This window comes from Dendropsophus ebraccatus, chromosome 9 (genome assembly GCF_027789765.1).
Source record: "Dendropsophus ebraccatus isolate aDenEbr1 chromosome 9, aDenEbr1.pat, whole genome shotgun sequence".
Classification (NCBI taxonomy): domain Eukaryota; kingdom Metazoa; phylum Chordata; class Amphibia; order Anura; family Hylidae; genus Dendropsophus; species Dendropsophus ebraccatus.
In genome coordinates this window covers 30,109,585-30,127,992 of record NC_091462.1, presented here as the reverse complement: position 1 = coordinate 30,127,992, position 18,408 = coordinate 30,109,585, and the positions used below count along the sequence as shown (strand labels likewise).

The window sequence follows — 18,408 nt, the reverse complement described above, 5'->3', positions numbered from 1 at the left end:
AGAAAGTTTTCAATGTGTTGACAGTACAGATGATCAAACAGCGGAAGGTATTAGGTTCTATCGAACTCAAACTTTGCCGAACCTTCTGTATTTGATTCCTGATGCCTTCCCGGTCTGTAGGGAAGGAGGAGACAGCCCAGGTACCACCTGGAATTCCGGGATACAGCCTATAACCTAGGCTGAATCCTGGAATTCCAGGCGGTACCCAGGCTGTCTCCTCCTTCCCCACCGACTGGGAAGGCATAAGGAATCAAATGCAGAAGGTTCGGCAAAGTTTGAGTTCGATAGAACCTAATGTTTTCTGCCGTTTGATCATCTCTAGTTGACAGAGCCCTCCTCACCATTTTCATTTGAAAGGGACATGAAGAAGCCAACCTAAGCTTTGGCCTCCTCTCCCCTAGCAGCCACATCTTCACTATTTATATATCCTCGCTATATAACTTGTGCGACATTTGTTAGACAAGTACAGTAGGTAGCAACATTTCCTAGCCTCTACCGTTGCCTACCTAAGATACTAACAGAAAGTGCATAGCGTGCTGATCAGATTAGCGATCAGTAGGAGAGAACTTAGCGATCAGTACGAGAGAACTACAACCCACTAGCAAAATGGGGAGAACTTGGGGAAAATTATAGGGAGAATTTGGATTCTCGGACTGCCGTTTGGCAAGCCATAACAATCACATACAGGGGGTGGCATAACAATCACATACAGGGGGTGGCAAGCCATAACAATCACATACAGGGGGTGGCACAAAAGGGTGCTGCGCAAATGTGAGTGTATGTGTCCGCATTGCAGCAGTTTACTTTAAAGGAAGTAAGAAAGCTCTCTCACTTATTGCAAGTAGCTACCCTGTCTCTAGAGGAAGAGCTTATTTACATATATTTTTCCCAGGGAGCATTGCCTAGCATATAAGAGACCATGTGGAAATCATAAATGCTAGAAGTGGCAAATAGAGTTGAGTGCAACTGAGGCATGCTTAAGTCCGATTGTTTAGCTTTTGAATATCTGTGGCTGAAAAAGATGGATGCAGTCATAGGGAGAGACTAAGGGCCATATTACACGGAGTGATAATTGGCCAAATCCGGCTGATTATTGCTCAATTTAATAGAGACAACAATCATCCGATGACGATGATCATCGATTGCTCACGTCTTTAGGTCTGACACCAAAACGTGTAATAGCAATGCCCGGACAATTGCTAACGATCGAATAAACTGTTAATAAATTACCTCTCCACACTCCCCATCTACTCCTGCCCTCTGCTTGCTTCCCGCTGCCGTGGCTGTAGCTTAAAAGCTGTCTTGGATAGGCTGCTCTGAAGCTGCAGACGTAGTGCCAGGAAGCAAGCAGAGGGCAGGAGAAGACCGAGAGCGTGGAGAGGTAAGCAAGGACTGCATGGACATCGCTAAATGATAATCGAGCTGCATGACTGGCTCAGTAAACAAGCCTACATTTTTATTATTGATTGAGCCATCATTGGTCCATCTAATAGGACCCTTAAGATGTATCCATGTTCTCCCACTCGCTAGGGCTGCATTAAACTTCAGCCACCGGTATTCAAATGTCAAACAGTGGGACTCAGCATGCTCGAGTTGCGCTCATCTTGAATGGCAAACCGTTAAAAAATTTACTAGGAGGAATCTTAAAGTGTCCCTGTCAAAAGAAGAAGCTTTCCACATATCACAAAAACATAGTCAAAGTTTTGGGCAGTCGGGGTCTAAGTGCTTCTCTCCATAACTTTACAATGCAGCTAGCCAAGGAGAGAAGTTCTCAGCCAACTATATGTACATATCGGTGGTCATCTAAGCACTCAGATCCCAAGCAATCAAAACTTTAGATATGTCAAAAGCTTTTTTTTAGTGACAGGGAGATGTTAAACATACTTGTCATGTGGGGCTGATCAAAAATTTTTTCATTTCCAAATTATATGTCCATCACAAAAACAAAAACATAAATTCATTATAGTCATAAGAAAATGAGCTTTCTCCCAGGCTATCTTCGTCGGTATACCTGCTGGGAACACTAGCTAAGGCTTGTCTACGGGAAAGCACGACACTACAATAGAAGTTTCTATATTTAGACCATTTGTTTTTGTGTTTGGAATTTTTTTGCAAGGCACTATAACAAAGAAAACAAAACCGAGAGGGATTTGTTAACAAGTGGCTATTTTGATTTTAGATACAAATTTAATAGGACAAAGTAATAAAATATAAACATCATTTTAAGGGTGGGATTTATAAATACTATTGGCAGTGAGACATTGTCTCCCTAATACCCCCCTGCACCAAAACAGGGGTGGAAGGTTCTGGCAACACCAGAATGCAGGCTACTACTATATCCTCGATACAGATGGTGACCAGGGTGATATTCTGAGCTTTATGTAGCTAGGGCAGACATCAGCACCAAGAAAACCTGGGCACACACCAGGGCTCATGGCAATCTGGGTAACATAATCTACATTCTCTAAGGGGCCCTATACAGCTGGAGTAAGCCTTGGACGCAGCTATCTGTACTTGATGCATATAGTCACTATTCATTCGCGAATGTGTTTTCCCAATGTCACCATTTTCCATTAAATTAACAATCATGAAAGCAAGGAACTAAGCCTTAAGACTTTTCCATGAGCTACCAGCTGGATGACACTTGGTGTGGCAAAGCATTAAAATGTTACTATCATTTCAAAAATATTCATTCTGGGTGTTCAGACCCCAACAGATCAGAAGAATAAGCCAGGAGAAGCAGCAGCTGAGCGTCCCCCAGATTGCTGCCCCCCGTCTTTCTGCACAACAGTCCATCTTTAGGAGCAAGATGGGCAGAGTGGGGCCCATTCTAATGTTCAGTGGGGGTCTGAATACTTAAAATTTAAATGTAAAACTTAAAACTTAAAATGTTTGTTACATGACAGTAATGCTTTAAAATGACCTTTCCTGTGCAATGGCTTGGAAAGTTTTTTTTTTTAGTGCACGTTTTAATGACTTTATATATTATCTCTAAACTATCTAGATATCATGTCAAGTTACCTGACAATCTACTTAAAATTCATGAAAGCGTTAGCTCATCTGAAGCCTATATAGTCCATATCCCTTTTGAGATGATGATTCTAAACCCATTTTCTATGGATCCTTTAGGCTATCTTTATACTAAGGGGAGATCTACACAACAACATACTGTATATTGCCCATCAAGATGCATTCAAGTCAAGCAACTAAAATATTTGGAATAAAAGCACCTTGATGAATTCTAGATGCAATGTCAAAATGTGACACTGAGATCAAATTGTCATGTGAACTTAGCCTTAGGGTCCTATTACACGAGCCGATGAAGGACCGATCAATAATGTAAATGAGCGCCCTTTTACTGGGCCTATTAAATGGCCGATAATCGCTTAGCAAGGGCTGCACGGACATCGTTAGCGATGTCCATTTAGCCCTTGGTCAAACAGTTAATACTTCACCTGTCCATGCTCCCGGTCTTTTCCTGTACTCTAAGCGTCCCGACACCACATGCTGACAGGACGCTCAGCCAAACACTGGCCACGGTGAGGAGGAAACCGGGAACGCGAACAGGTGATTTAAGTTCTCGGCCCAAAGAACGATCAGCCGATGATCGTTTCATCGGTTGATCTTTGTCTCTTTTACACGGAGCAATAATTGGCTGAATCGGCTGATTATCGCTCTGTGTAATAGGGCCCTTAGATTTCTCCTGTTACTGTGACTTGAGGAGATTGTCTAGGACTGAAAAAACCAGAACTACATCTGTCCATGGTTTGTGTATGTTACTGCATATCAGACAATGGACAGCTGTGGTGCCGTTTCTGGAAAAAAAGGGTCTCTTTTTTCTTCTCTTAAACAATTCCTTTAAGTATTAAAGCAGCACTGCAGTCATCCCATCGGAAGCCACAATTCATATTGTGGCAGAGTTGAACCTGACCACCAGGGTGATCATTATGGCTGTTAATATTTAAGGTGGATAACCCCATACTATCCATGATCTGCACCTAATAATAAACTTGATGGGAGTTCCTGAGAGATCACTAGTAAAATCTCTACTATTTGCAGTAAGGGATCCCGTAAGGCAGCTCTGGGCACATTCTTAAGCTGCAATGTCTTCCAGGCACCTATCATGTGCATTGTGCCCTTGTAGACACTCCAGCTCATATTTACCAGGCAGTGCTAAGAGATAAGGCACCCTATGTGTCACATGCTTAGCACGGCTTTGTATATATGGGCTACTACATACTATAAGTGGGGAACTGGTACAATGTAGTACACCAAGAGAGTCAGTCATCCATATAAATCTGGTAAGTTGTAGCTGAATGTCAGTAATTCCATGGCCACTCTCAATCTACACTGCACCCACTATATCTATATTCTGACCCTTTATTACTAACATTTTCCAAAACTAAAAACTATTGGGTAAAATATTTGATTACTGTCACTTTAAAAAAGTTTTTCAAAAGTTTTCATTAGTTGGAGTCAAGGTGATTGATCCAATTCACTACAGGAGACAGGTCAATAGACATCTATGGGGTCCACCTCCTGCAATGAGATAGATAGAGCAGCAAGCCAGAAAGTGAGCCGCCTGAACACCCAAACCCTGACTGATCAAAACTTTTGACATTTCTTGACATGTCCTCGTGACGTGTCAAAAGTTTTCTTGTTTTTTTTTTTAGTAAAGTTATTGCGGTAAAGTTCCTTTGATCCAGCATTGGTAGGAACATCTTTTGCATTTCTTTGCTTCTATTCTTGTGAAATTCCACATTGGGAGTCAGACTTGCTTGGATTACTTGATGCTGGACTAAAGGAATTTCAAGTTGACATATGCATAATTATTAGGCAACTTTTTTACTACAGGTAAATAGGTCAAAAACTTTTCTGATGCTAAAAAGATAGAAAACTCACAAATATACAATCTAAACCTGTCAAAGGTCTATCGGTCAGGATTTAGACACCCATCAACCAAAGGCTGTATCCATATCCATCCAGACACCTCTAATAGTGGACTTCCTTTTGGGATAAGTAAAGGATGTGCACAGGAATTCAACACGCTCGATCCTTCTCTCCTCGATAACAGTTTTCGGAAATGAGTTTTTGAAGCCGTGCTACACACCAGAAAGCGCCAACATTTTCTCTAGTGTCTACAGGGACCTAAAAGCATAAAATGAAGCCATATAGAGAATTGTGAAAAAATAAAAAATAATACATCAGGATGTCTCAGGTGGGATGAGGCTGGCATGATGAAGCAGGGTGGACTATGACTAGATCATTAGTGTATACTGAGACAAGTCAACTAGGTACAGAAGGGGTAATGATGGGTCCTTTGGATATTTCAGAGTGGGGGTGTGGGGTGTGGGGAACTCTGAATATTTTTTTGCTTCTGGATGACATTTTTTTCAGGTAAACTGTGCAAAATTAAGTCAGCAGCATTCAAGATTATATGGACACCAGGGGCATAGTTATAGGGGGCACACAGGTAGCGGTCACACCCAGGTCCTGGTGACCAAATAGGTCCAAATAGGCCTCTTTGTTATATAACAACATCTCAATAATATAAATGGCACATGGAAGGTGGGGGCTCCATTACAGAATTAACATCATGGCCCAGAAAATTCAAGTTAACAGCTCAGATGGGCTAATATAATAGGGGCTTAAAGGGGTGCAATATGCAGCTCTACATAATGTCAGCAGCACTCAGGACGACCATACCGTTCATGTAGGACAATTCTCCGTCACATACATACAAGCAAGCTGAGCAAAAGAAATCAGGGGGGGGGGGGCATTACACAAGATCTCTCCTTGATGTCCTGTAAAATCCATTCCCAGTCCCTGCACCACATGTAACACATGTATATGTTGTGCCTCTGTAGGTTCCTCTAAGTCAGCTGTAATTTACATCCCAAACTGCTGACACTGTTAGATAGCCGTTAGGGCAGGGAGACACATTGTACCTTTATATATATGTCTGTGCTGTCATAATGTAGGATAATACTTTTATTCTCTGGTGCAAAAAGTTGAGGGCTGGAATGTATCATTGCTCCCCTCCCCATCTTCATCTCTGCTTGATTGACTGACAGTCAGCTAGAAGCTGAGCCCCTGCTTCTAAATCTTGTCCCTGTACTGTGCATACCCTTTGTGTGTAGGTGCGAGATTTGGCATCAGGGCTCAGCTTCCAGATGGCTGTCAATCCAGACATGGATGGGAGGTGGAGCGAGGAGGCATTACAGCCATCAGCACTTCAGGAGCTAATTTTGCGACATTCTGGAAGCACAGATGGATATCTAACTGTGTAAACAGTTTGCAACCTGAATTGCAGTTGACAGATTCCCTTTAAATTTTAACACAGTTGCCCAATAATTATACACAAATAACTAAAAAGATTGAATTAAAAAATTTAAAATCCAAATGATGTCATATCTGCTGAGCAGTAAAACAATCGGGATCACCCTAATCGCCTAAAAATTCTGCAAGCGGTGTAATATAACAGTACCATTTCTTAAACCTTATCGTGACAGAAACAGTTAAACATGTCGGCATATCACCATAGCAACACATTACTATCCATCTTAGGCCTCAAACATGGCCCTACAGTGCCATAATATGGTACTAATGGAAGTGTGGACTGTAGTACCTTAAAGAGTACACAATACAAAACCTTTGAAATTTCAGGGAGATATATCAAAAGTTTTTTTTAGGGTTTGAGTCTTCAGACCCTGGCTGATCAGTAGAATGAGCGGTCCTCTCCTCGTTTAGTATATGTGTGAGGAGATGTGTTCCATAGACTCACATTATGTTACCGCCTCATCATGAGACAGCCGGGAGAGAACACCATGAGTGTGGACGTCTCCCGGCTCATTCTCCCAATCAGTCATGCATGAGGCCTAGGTCTACATTGCGTAACAGGGCCAAAGTCTGGATTGCCTTCACTTCAGCTGCTGAAGGATAAAAGGCTTATGGGGGGGATTTATCAAACATGGTGTAAAGTGAAACTGGCTCAGTTGCCCCTAGCAACCAATCAGATTCCACTTTTCATTTTCCAAAGGGTCTGTGAGGAATGAAAAGTGGAATCTGATTGGTTGCTAGGGACGACTGAGCCAGTTTTACTTTACACCATGTTTGATAAATCTCCCCCTATGTCTTCTATAAACTATACCTGCCTGCGGGTTGTGTCTGATATTGCACCTCAGTTCCCCTGAAGTCAACTGGACAAAGCTGCAATACCGCACGCAGCCCATATGCAAGTGTGGCGCTATTTTATCAAGAAGGCGGCCATGTTTTTCCAAAACCCTGAAAACCCTTTACAATGACACATCAGACATAAAGATTGTATACTAGTTCAGCTGCAAAAAGCACACAACATAACCTAAAGTATCCACTGGGTGTGCAATTCATAAATATATGAAAATAAACTTCACAGTCCTTTATACATATCTAGGATTCAAGTTTGGCTAATAAATCTTTTTTTTTTTTTAGTTTTTCATACTATTAGTTTTAAAATAATACAGAAAATAGGCAGTCTTATTAATAATCAACATTACAATCAAAATCTAGGAGAATTTACATTGAGAGGAGCCGTGGACATCCTATAGAAAAGGGCATTTCGGAAGAGACCAATAAATAGCGCTGTTATCTGTAAGTGCAGTTTTTCCTTCTGCTTTTGTACGAGGAGACGGCCGTTCTGATTGCTGGGTGACATTGGTTAATCTCTTTCGGAATAGCAGCAGTGATTACAGTCGTGATTTCTTCTCGTGAACTTTGTGAATTTCTAGATTTGAAGCAAATCTTGTTACTATTTTTATCCCTTTTTATTATTATTTTTTCTTTTTACTTTCTCTTCTAGGATAGCCAAAAATGATGGGACTCCGTCAGGGGCCGCATTGCACTTAATCAACTCAGGCTTAACTGAGCGAAACCAATCAGCTTGACTTCATCAGGGATTTCTGTTCCATCGCAACCGGACGCCTATGAAAAAGCAAACACAAATCAGAATGACAACTATCAAATCTGGTCAATAAATTTGTTAGATTTACTCACAGTGTCACCAATAGCGCTTTAGGTTTATCTATAAGCACAATACGACATCAATACGTTTATCAATAAAGCACAATACGACAGTAAAGTGAGTTTAAAACACAGTTCCAACACTGAACTCCATGAATGTGTACAGAATAGTTCAATAGAAGCATGGGGTGGAATCCAAGTGTCACATCCATGTTATGGACAACAGGAGGGGTGTAGCTGATGTCATGGTGCTGGAGTGGGTCGATTTGGCATTGGAGCAATTGAATTCAACAGCTTTGATGAACACAAAGATATGGTGCTCAATGCCGATACTGGCACAAAATCCATTAAAGCCTATTCGAGGACCTGAAATGGTCTGTAAACGTGTCCCCGTCTTGGCTTAATCAGTTGAGAAGAGAGTGGCCAATGATTTTTTGACTGATATTTGCCTTGTGTGATGGGACTTCACACAGTAATTTTATGACCCTAAACCGAGGACCAATAGGAAATAGATGCTTTGTTCATTCGTAGTTTTGTTTTACAGCCAAATATAGCCTAGCCAAAATGCCTTTTTTTTTGCAAAACAACTAAAAATAACGTCTGTTCGTAAAAGATGTCCACGAATAATTGTCATGAACAATAATTTGACGTCCACGCAAACAGCATCCGTTATTGAATATACTATGTGCATCGGGTTGCCATTATTCTACTGACTTCAATTATAACTCGGTAATAACGGGTGTTATTTAAATACAAAAAAAAGCATACACTTTTTTTTTTTTTTTTTACACAATGCAAACATAGCCATACACTGAAATGTGTATTTGCCTATGGCTATGTTCACACAACGTCAAACGACTGGCAATGCATTAAAGTCATTGGGAAGAAGGACGTCCAATGTACACAATGCATTGAATAACGTATCTTTTTACCGCGGACGCCAAAATAATGAACATGATCATTATTTTTGGACGTCTTTTGCAAACAGCGGGCATTTTTTATTAGTTGTTCATACACAGTTTTTCTTTTGTCACCGTTCTTTCTTAATTTTTACTATTAAACTCAATGAACTTCAATTAAGCTGCACCCAAACAGCAATTAGTAACACCAAACTAGAATAATGTGCAAACACCAGTCATTGCACTAAGGCAGTCATGTCCAAACTTTTTTCGAAGAGTGCCAAATTTGATGAAGTGAACATGTACGAGGGCCGACCATTTTGCTTGACATTCTTTGGACCATTAAAATGAATGCAAATAAACTTTTTTTTACAAAGGTTATTGAAAACGGCATACTTTTCATACTTAAAAAATCCGGGGCACACCACCAACCAAAATGGCACAAAATGACACTAAAACAGTACATATTATACATATAGTTAATAATATAGATTCTAAATGTATTTATACTCACTCAGTGTGAAACCTGGGCCTGTTTCGATAAACACAAAAGGGATATCCCTGTTTCTCTCCCCCATCCCCATGTATTTCTCCCCCCTGCTTCTCTCCCTTTTCTCCCCATCCCCATGTTTCTCTCCCCCCTGCTTCTCTCCCCTGTTTCTCCCCCATCCCCATGTTTGTCTCCCCCCTGCTTCTCCCCCATCCCCATGTTTCTCTCCCCCCTGCTTCTCCGCATCCCCATGTTTCTCTCCCCCCTGCTTCTCCCCATCCCCATGTTTCTCTCCCCCCTGCTTCTCTCCCGTTTCTCTCCATGATTCTCTCCCCCCTGCTTCTCTCCCATCCCCATGTTTCTCTCCCCCCTGCTTCTCCCCCATCCCCATGTTTCTCTCCCCCCTGCTTCTCCCCCATCCATGTTTCTCTCCCCCTGCTTCTCCCCCATCCCCATGTTTCTCTCCCCCCTGCTTCTCTCCCCTGTTTCTCCCCCATCCCCATGTTTCTCTCCCCCCTGCTTCTCCCCCATCCCCATGTTTCTCTCCCCCCTGCTTCTCCCCCATCCCCATGTTTCTCTACAACCTGCTTCTCCCCCATCCCCATGTTTTTCTCCCCCTGCTTCTCCCCCATCCCCATGTTTCTCTCCCCCCTGCTTCTCTCCTGTTTCTCCCCCATCCCTGCTCACCTTCCTTGAGATGCTCGCCGCGGGCGCCGTCCCCCTCACCTACTGGCCCGGACGTGCTCCTCCAATCAGGGGAGACCGGGAGCGTGGTGCGTGGCGCACCACGCTCCTGGTCTCCCCTGATTGGAGGAGCACGTCCGGGCCAGTAGGTGAGGGGGACGGTGCCCGCGGCACACTGGTTGGAAAACACTGCTCTAGTGCACGGGAAAGGAAAGCCGAAATCTCGGACATCGCGAGATTTCGGCTTTCCTTTTCTGTGCACTAGAGTGGCATGTTGCTGCCGGATACCTGGGGGGCCGTAAAAGTTCGGAACGCAGGCCGCAAATGGCCCGCGGGCCGGACTTTGGACATGCCTGCACTAAAGGGAGGCCAGGCTGCTGGACGTAATTTTAAACGAAGCTGAAAAAACATTGTGTGAACATAGCCTATTTGTGTATTTGCTTGTGTTTCTTCCCTGAACAGCCTATTTGTGTATTTGCCTAAAAAACAAAATTACATTTTTTGAGCCATAATATACAGTATGGCCCCCAAAAAATAGTGTGTGCACATAGAACAAGAGTCTTTTCACATGGGCAGATGCAAGTGCCGATTGATGATATAGCAAGTTGATCAGAGTAATTTAAAAGGAGAATTTACTTTGGGTAATTATAAGAGGAGAATGGCTGCACAAACAATTGTTCGTAACTTGATATAGTTTTTGAGGCTCCCGATTTCTATAGTCAAAAGCAAATCCCATTTACATGGGGAAATGATCATTTTAACTGCATACATGTTTGTACTTATAATGCTGGATATATTGCTGCAATATGCGCTCAACTGATCAACAACCACTTTCTTGTCAATTGTTTGCAGATCCTTGGCAATGATTGGGAATGAACATTCCTACGAACCATTGTGTCTGGTCATATGTTTGAACGTCCCTTAAAGAGGTTGTCCAGGGGTAAAAAAAAAAAAAAAAAATCTACATACGGCTATGGGCATGCAAAAATAAATCACTGGGAGCATCTGACAGGAAGGGGTGAGGTGAGTATCACTTTTTTTTTGTTGCCATTTATCTATTTTTGTTATCCCCAGACAAATCTATTAGAATTATAATAAAGGGCATCATTCATAAATAATAATAATAATTTTTATTTATATAGCGCCAACAGATTCCGCAGCACTTTACAATTCTGGGGGTACATACATAGACAAAAAATAGACATTACAGAGAGATACAAATAATTATCCATACATGAGGAGTGAGGGCCCTGCTCGTATGTATCAGCTTACACACTATCAGGCAGGGGTGCGAGACAGAATGGCAGAGGGGCAAAGCAGGGCCGGGACAAAGGGTAGGCAGGCATAGGCGATGGCCTAGGGCGCCATCTAGTGGTAAATTACAGGGGGCGCAATTTGAATGTCTTTAACAATTTTTTTTACTAGGCTACTGTACTTCTGATGGCCGCCCCTTCACCTCACATTCCTCCAGCACCTGTCCTCACTCTCTCTCCCTCCCCCCGGGCAGACAGTGATCACTCCTCCGCTCTGCCCTAAAGCAGCTGCAGGCTCCAGCCCTGCGCTGCCGAGCGCCGCCCCTCCACCTCACATTGCATCAACCCCTGTCGTCACTCTCTCTCCCTCCCCCGGCAGACAGTAAATCCCCCCACCCGACCTCACCCGTGGCACTGCATCCCTTCTCTGCTACTGAGGACTCTAGTCCTGCGGCGGCAGACATCTACACACACTCCTCCTCCCTCTGCCTGGCTCTGGACCTTCTGACCAATGAGCTTCTTACTAATATGTCACATGGTGTCTGGAGCCAAGGAGGAGAGAAGAGGAGTGTGGCAGGGAGAAGTAACCTGGTAAGCTGCTTCCAGATCAGGCAGTGGGGGCTACACTGAGGGGGTGTATGAAGACTATATACTATACACTGTGGGGCTATAATATGTGAGGGGGTATATGGAGATGTATATACACTGTGAGGCTATAATATGTGAGGGGGTATATGGAGATGTATATACACTGTGGGGCTATACTATGTGAGAGGGTGTATGGAGATGTATATACACTGGGGGCTACACTATATGAGGGGTTGTATGGAGATGTATATACACTGGGGGCTATACTATGTGAGGGGGTGTATGGAGATGTATATACACTGGGGGCTATACTATGTGAGGGGGTGTATGGAGATGTATATACACTGGGGGCTATACTATGTGAGGGGGTGTATGGAGATGTATATACACTGGGGGCTATACTATGTGAGGGGGTGTTTGGAGATGTATAGACACTGGGGCTATACTATGTGAGGGGGTGTATGGAGATATATATACACTGGGAACTATACTATGTGAGGTGGTGTATGGAGATCTATATACACTGTGGGTATACTATGTGAGGGGGTGTATGGAGATCTATATACACTGGGGGGTAGACTATGTGAGGCGGTATATGGAGATGTATATACACTGGGGGCTATACTATGTGAGGGGGTGTATGGAGATGTATATACACTGGGGGCTATACTATGTGAGGGGGTGTATGGAGATGTATATACACTGGGGGCTATACTATGTGAGGGGGTGTATGGAGATGTATATACACTGGGGGCTATACTATGTGAGGGGGTGTATGGAGATGTATATACACTGGGAGCTATATGTGAGGTGGTGTATAGAGATGTATATACACTGGCTATACACTGGGGGCTATACTAGGTGAGGGGGTGTATGGAGACTGTATATACACTGGCTATTCACTGTGGGGGCTATACTATGTGAGGGGGTGTATGGAGACTGTATATACACTGGCTATTCACTGTGGGGGCTATACTATGTGAGGTGGTGTATGGAGTTTGATAATATACCGATATAAAAGGTCACTGCACCCTGAAAAACATACAGTGGCTTAAGTGTTAACCTCATGTGTTGGTTATGTAACAAGCTGCACAAGTTAATAAAATACATAACTATTTTGGAAGATTTCTGGGAGGAACCATTGACCTTCTGTAAGTCATGGATGCCTCAGGCTCAGAGAATTTATTATACAGTTCCAAGGTTTAATTACACTTGTGCTATTGTCACATTTACATTAGTGATCAGGAGACTACGTACGCTCCATCCCCATCCTTGAGATGTAAGATCTAACGTGTGGGATGAGGCAGAATGCAAAGTAAGTGTCTTGTTTATGTTGCATAATGTGTATAAGTATTCTTATCTTGCTGGTTCTAAGCAGTTTTTGTGATTACTGTATATTATATGTCTGTAAAGGCACGCAGTATCAAGAGGATGAAATAACAACTGCAAGGAATTTCTGAGGGAAATAATACAAGAACAGGAGGAACATCTGCGCCCGCAAGGCAGTCACCTGAGGTGACAGGTGGTGGGGAAGGGTTAAGTCCGTATTACAGGGCACAATATAGAAAATAAAGCGAACACCGACCTGTCAGGTCAGCGCTCACTTCCTCCTCGTTCCCTGCTTGCTGTCTATGCTATTAGATCGTCCGGGCTGCACATTGAAGAGAGTGGCGGTCTCCTATTATGAAGAGAGTGGCGGTCTCCTATTATGAAGAGAGCGGCGGTCTCCTATTATGAAGAGAGCGGCGGTCTCCTATTATGAAGAGAGCGGCGGTCTCCTATTATGAAGAGAGCGGCGGTCTCCTATTATGAAGAGAGCGGCGGTCTCCTATTATGAAGAGAGCGGCGGTCTCCTATTATGAAGAGAGCGGCGGTCTCCTATTATGAAGAGAGCGGCGGTCTCCTATTGTGAAGAGAGCGGCAGTCTCCTATTATGAAGAGAGAGTTGGTCTCCCATTATGAAGAGAGAGTTGGTCTCCCATTATGAAGAGAGAGTTGGTCTCCCATTATGAAGAGAGAGTTGGTCTCCTATTATGCAGAGAGCAGCGGCCTCCTATTGTGAAGAGTTCCTGTGCACAGCGCTGGTCTATTCCCAGTCAACGGCCTGTCCTGAAGCACTGGAGGCAGGCCCACCCGTCCCCAGTATGACAAAACCCGTTCCCCTCCATGACACAGCACCATTGACTTTAACGAAGCCATATCACAGAAGGGAGGGCAGAACATCACAATGGGGGTGGGCGGGGCAGTGCCCGGGAATAGACCAACACTGTGCGCGGGAATCGGGCCGCCGATTAAAAAAAGGACCGTGGTAACAGAATCCCTGCATCGGCACCAGTCTATTGATGTAGAAATCTGCTGGTACATTCGCTTTAAGCATGCAGGTCACCACTCTGGAGTTACACTAAAAAATTTTAAATGTATTTCATACTTTTTCATGAGTCCTCAAGTCGGGATTAACATTTCATCATTTAGAGGTTCGATCGAGGACTTACCAACTTGAATGTTAATGATTTATACGATGCTTGATCCTCTATCATCTTCTGCAAATTAGCAGCAACTGCAAGAAAACAAAACACTGTAAGAACATGGTATGAAATTATTTTTTATTGTTGTATGCATAAATGTAAAGGAGTCGCCCCAAGTTAGACACTCGGCATCTATCCCCAGGATAGGTAATAGGTGACTCCATGGAACCCGAACCAGTCACATCTTGAGTTCTTTGAGTGGAGGGGTGGCCAAGCATGTGTGCTGTCCATTAAATCTCTATGGGATTGATGAAGATAGCCATGTACAGTACAGTGGTGTCTATCTATGAACAACCCATAGACATATAACATAGAAATAATTAGCTGCTCTGTATAATAAAACACTTTTAACATGGAGACTTTACTGGCAACAGCACCTGTATGAGGAGATATCTGCCAAGTACCGGGGAGTGTCAAGTATTCAAAGGGAATGAGGACATTGGAAAGTAACTATAGTTAAAAAAATCTCCTACAGTAATCAAGAAAACCTAAGGCCGAGTTCACACACTAAGTTTTCTAATTGCAATTATTGAACACAAAAGCAAAATTGAAGTTGTAAATAGGGAACATTTATTAAATCCAGCGTTTTACACCAGGCTTAAAAATTTCCTTGCAGCACTGAGGCTTCGCAGATTTATGTAGAGGCGCAATGCCTCTATATAAATCCTGTGCGTACCACTGTGATACATTTAGCTGAATTCAATTTAGAATTCACTAAAAAAAATCACACAAGCCAGTGAGAAAAGAGAGAAGGAAACAAAAAAAGGACCAAGCGGCACTCACCAAACATATTCTTTTCTTGCAATTTTTATTGGGCCAGGGAGAGAGAGATAGGACATGGTGCACAAAGGCTAAGGACTGCTTCACACGCAAAACAGTCTGTAGCCTGTGTGCACAGTGTCCTGTCTCTCCCTGCCCTGATGAAAAATTCCTGATATGTTACAATAAAGATTGCAAGAAAAAAATATTTTTGGTGAGTGCCGGTTAGACCTTTTTTTTCTCTCCTTTCCCACTGGCAGCATAACGTTCATGTGCTCCCTATGGGGAGGGGAGGGATAAAATGCCACCAGAATGTCCTGGCTCTGGCTTATCCCTTCAAGAACAAAGGGGTCTTGTAGTCACTGCCAACCCCTTCCATCATTAACAAAATTTGTCGATGGAGACTTACAAGGCCATCATACACCTTATACTGATGGTTGAACACACCACCAGCAGCAGGTTTGTTTAATTTCTAGATAAAGTTTATGGGGACCTATAGACGTCTAGTCTAAGTTTGGAACAACTAGACTGCACCAGAATGCTGACACGTTTTGATGCACAGTGTTGCATTTTAGGTCACCCCCAAGTCATGTTAGACAATATTTTGGTGCAAAGTTTGTCTGAATTCTGGCACATTTTGCATTAGTAAATCTATCCCTCTACTGTACTTGTATAAATTTTGGTAACTTAAAGGGAAATAAAGTATACAGTGGAAATTTCTGCCAATGATAACAGCTGATTCCAGGTGATAGACGTGACCAGTAATGCTTTTTTTTATTTTTTTTTTATCATGGGGAAAACTCTTGAAAGGGAACCTCTCTATTTGACAAGAGCCTAGGGGTGTTTTAAGGTGAAGGCAAAACTCTTGAAAACTGAACAGAGATGAACATTATTTCTAAGACTTTATGGCTAGCTTGCTTCGAACAATGCAAATTCTCTGCATTGTGTAAGATTATTATGAAATGGAGGCCACATCGTCACTTTTATCAATTTCATGATCAATGCTTTCCTGCTTAGGGTTACATAACAATACTTTGCATTCCAAGTCTGCCCAGCCGCTACAGCACACAAAGTGTATTGAACAACGTCCCCTGCAGAGATGATGTTCTTGTATGCTGATTGCCCTAATTTTGGCAATATGAGTAATTTCTTTTTAGAACAAGCTGTTCCATTTGACTGTTAGCGCTATAATTCTGTGGCTATTACTTCCTACCTCTTCCTCCAAACCAATATTACTAAATAAACAGATTTTGTGTTTATACAGAAGCCAATCTGCTCTGCAATATTTGGCGAACCTTGTACGTCGCTATGCGTGTTTAAAGGAAATCTAAGTCGCGTACAGTATAATGCATAATGCACTTGTTCTTTAATCCACTAATTATACATTTTGTTTTGAATAACTTCACAGTTCGTGGCTGGGATAATAATTCACACTCACTTTGTTATGCTGCAATTATAGAATTACGGAGTATTAGGGTCGATGTAAGATTTGTAGTTTATTTCTTTAAAATAATAATATGGATTTAACAATGTAACTATAAACACATCCAAGCTTAAAGGGAATCTGTCACTAGGTTTATGCCGCCTTAAATGAGGGCAGCATAAACAAGTGACAGAAATGCTGAAAAGATCAGGGTATTACTTACATCATTTTGTTCAGCTGTTCTCCTAATGTGCAGAAGAATAGGATCGTTGCCACACCCCTCCCCCTGCCCTCTAGCTGCTGATTGACAGTTGACTGCCTAAACACAGCATAGATAGATTAGGGTTAAAAAATAAAAATAAAAAGAGTACTCACCACTCCCCCATCAGCCATTCGGAGCCTGGTCCTACTGCAAAGAACTTCTTTGTCTCAATCTGAACACAAGGATGTCCACGCTCAACCATTCAGTAATCGTTTTAATGTAAAGTGTATTGCCTAGACAACCCCTTTGAACAATCTTTTCTAGGTTTACAGAAAACTTTTTTTTTCCGTGAAAGCCTGCTACCACATAGTATGATTGACACATGCTGCACCTATTCCACCTAGAAATAGTCTTTGACATTTAAGAATGTCCAACCAAGGTAGTGGGCTTCAATATATAAATATGTACTTTGTACAAGATGTCAAACCGCATGCGGTATTATTATCATTTACTAAAATGCCAAATGAACTACTATGTGTGGCAGCTCTGCAATTATGAGAGAGTATGTTTATTTATATGCATTTTTCATATGTATTGGAATGCTAAAAGAGTATGATAAAACTAAGAATTCACTGGCATACTAGGATTGAGGTCACTTGGACTGTAACTGGTACAGGGCCTGTTAGAAGTGCCCACACTCCCCAGCTCTTAAAGGAGAAGTCCGGCGAAAATTTTTATTAAATTATTGTATTGCCCTCCAAAAGTTATACAAATCACCAATATACACTTATTACGGGAAATGCTTATAAAGTGCTTTTTTCCCTGCACTTACTACTGCATCAAGGCTTCACTTCCTGGATAAAATGGTGATGTCACTTCCTGGATAACATGGTGATGTCACGCCCCGACTCCCAGAGCTGTGCGGGTTGTGGCTGCTGGAGAGGATGATAGCAGAGGGATGCTCAGTGTCCCTCCAGTGCCCTGTGTCCCTCAGTGTCCCCCTGGGGGAGGGGTCGTGACATCACCATTTTATCCAGGAAGTGAAGCCTTGATGCAGTAGTAAGTGCAGGGAAAAAAGCACTTTATGTGCATTTCCCGCAATAAGTGTATAAAGGTGACTCCAGCGGGATGGGGGGGGGGGTCATTTTAGTCAACTGGTGGAGATTTATTATTTACAGTACTTCTGTTTGAAAGAATACACCACTTCATGCAGGGCATACGTGGTGTCCCACCACGGGTGTTTTGAGTCTTTACACCCTTCCCAAAAGTCTGAACTCTAAAGCAGAAGTGGTAATGAAGTAGTGCCCAAGTTTTGCCACTAGAAGTCACTGTTATGTGTATTATGTACCTAGGTATTATACAGCTGGATGTAACTGAAGGGTTACTGTTTTAGGATCTGTGCACCAATGGGAGTCCTTTCTCTTTTCCTCCTATCCTTCTCTTTCTTTTGCACTCTCTTCTCACCCACTCACAGCACACCTTATAACTAATGTAAAAGAAAGTCACATGAGGAGAGGAAGTGTAGCGACACCTTATTGACTCTTACTCTGGCTTTTGTAGAGGAAGGATGCAAGCCAGATTGGTCCC

At 42.6% G+C, this 18,408-nt stretch overlaps 1 protein-coding gene across 2 annotated transcripts in view; it reads right to left on the bottom strand.

The window, feature by feature from the left end:
• Positions 1 to 7,110: 7,110 nt before the first annotated feature.
• STK39 (serine/threonine kinase 39) overlaps positions 7,111 to 18,408 on the bottom strand; it is a 259,852-nt gene continuing 248,554 nt past the window's right edge. For both annotated transcript variants that reach the window (XM_069985123.1, XM_069985124.1), the window contains exons 17-18: positions 14,405 to 14,469; positions 7,111 to 7,959 (exon numbers count right to left, since the gene is read on the bottom strand). In XM_069985123.1, coding sequence (XP_069841224.1) covers positions 7,885 to 7,959; positions 14,405 to 14,469 — 140 coding nt within the window. In that variant the 3' untranslated portion in view covers positions 7,111 to 7,884. The remainder of the gene's footprint in view (positions 7,960 to 14,404; positions 14,470 to 18,408) is intronic.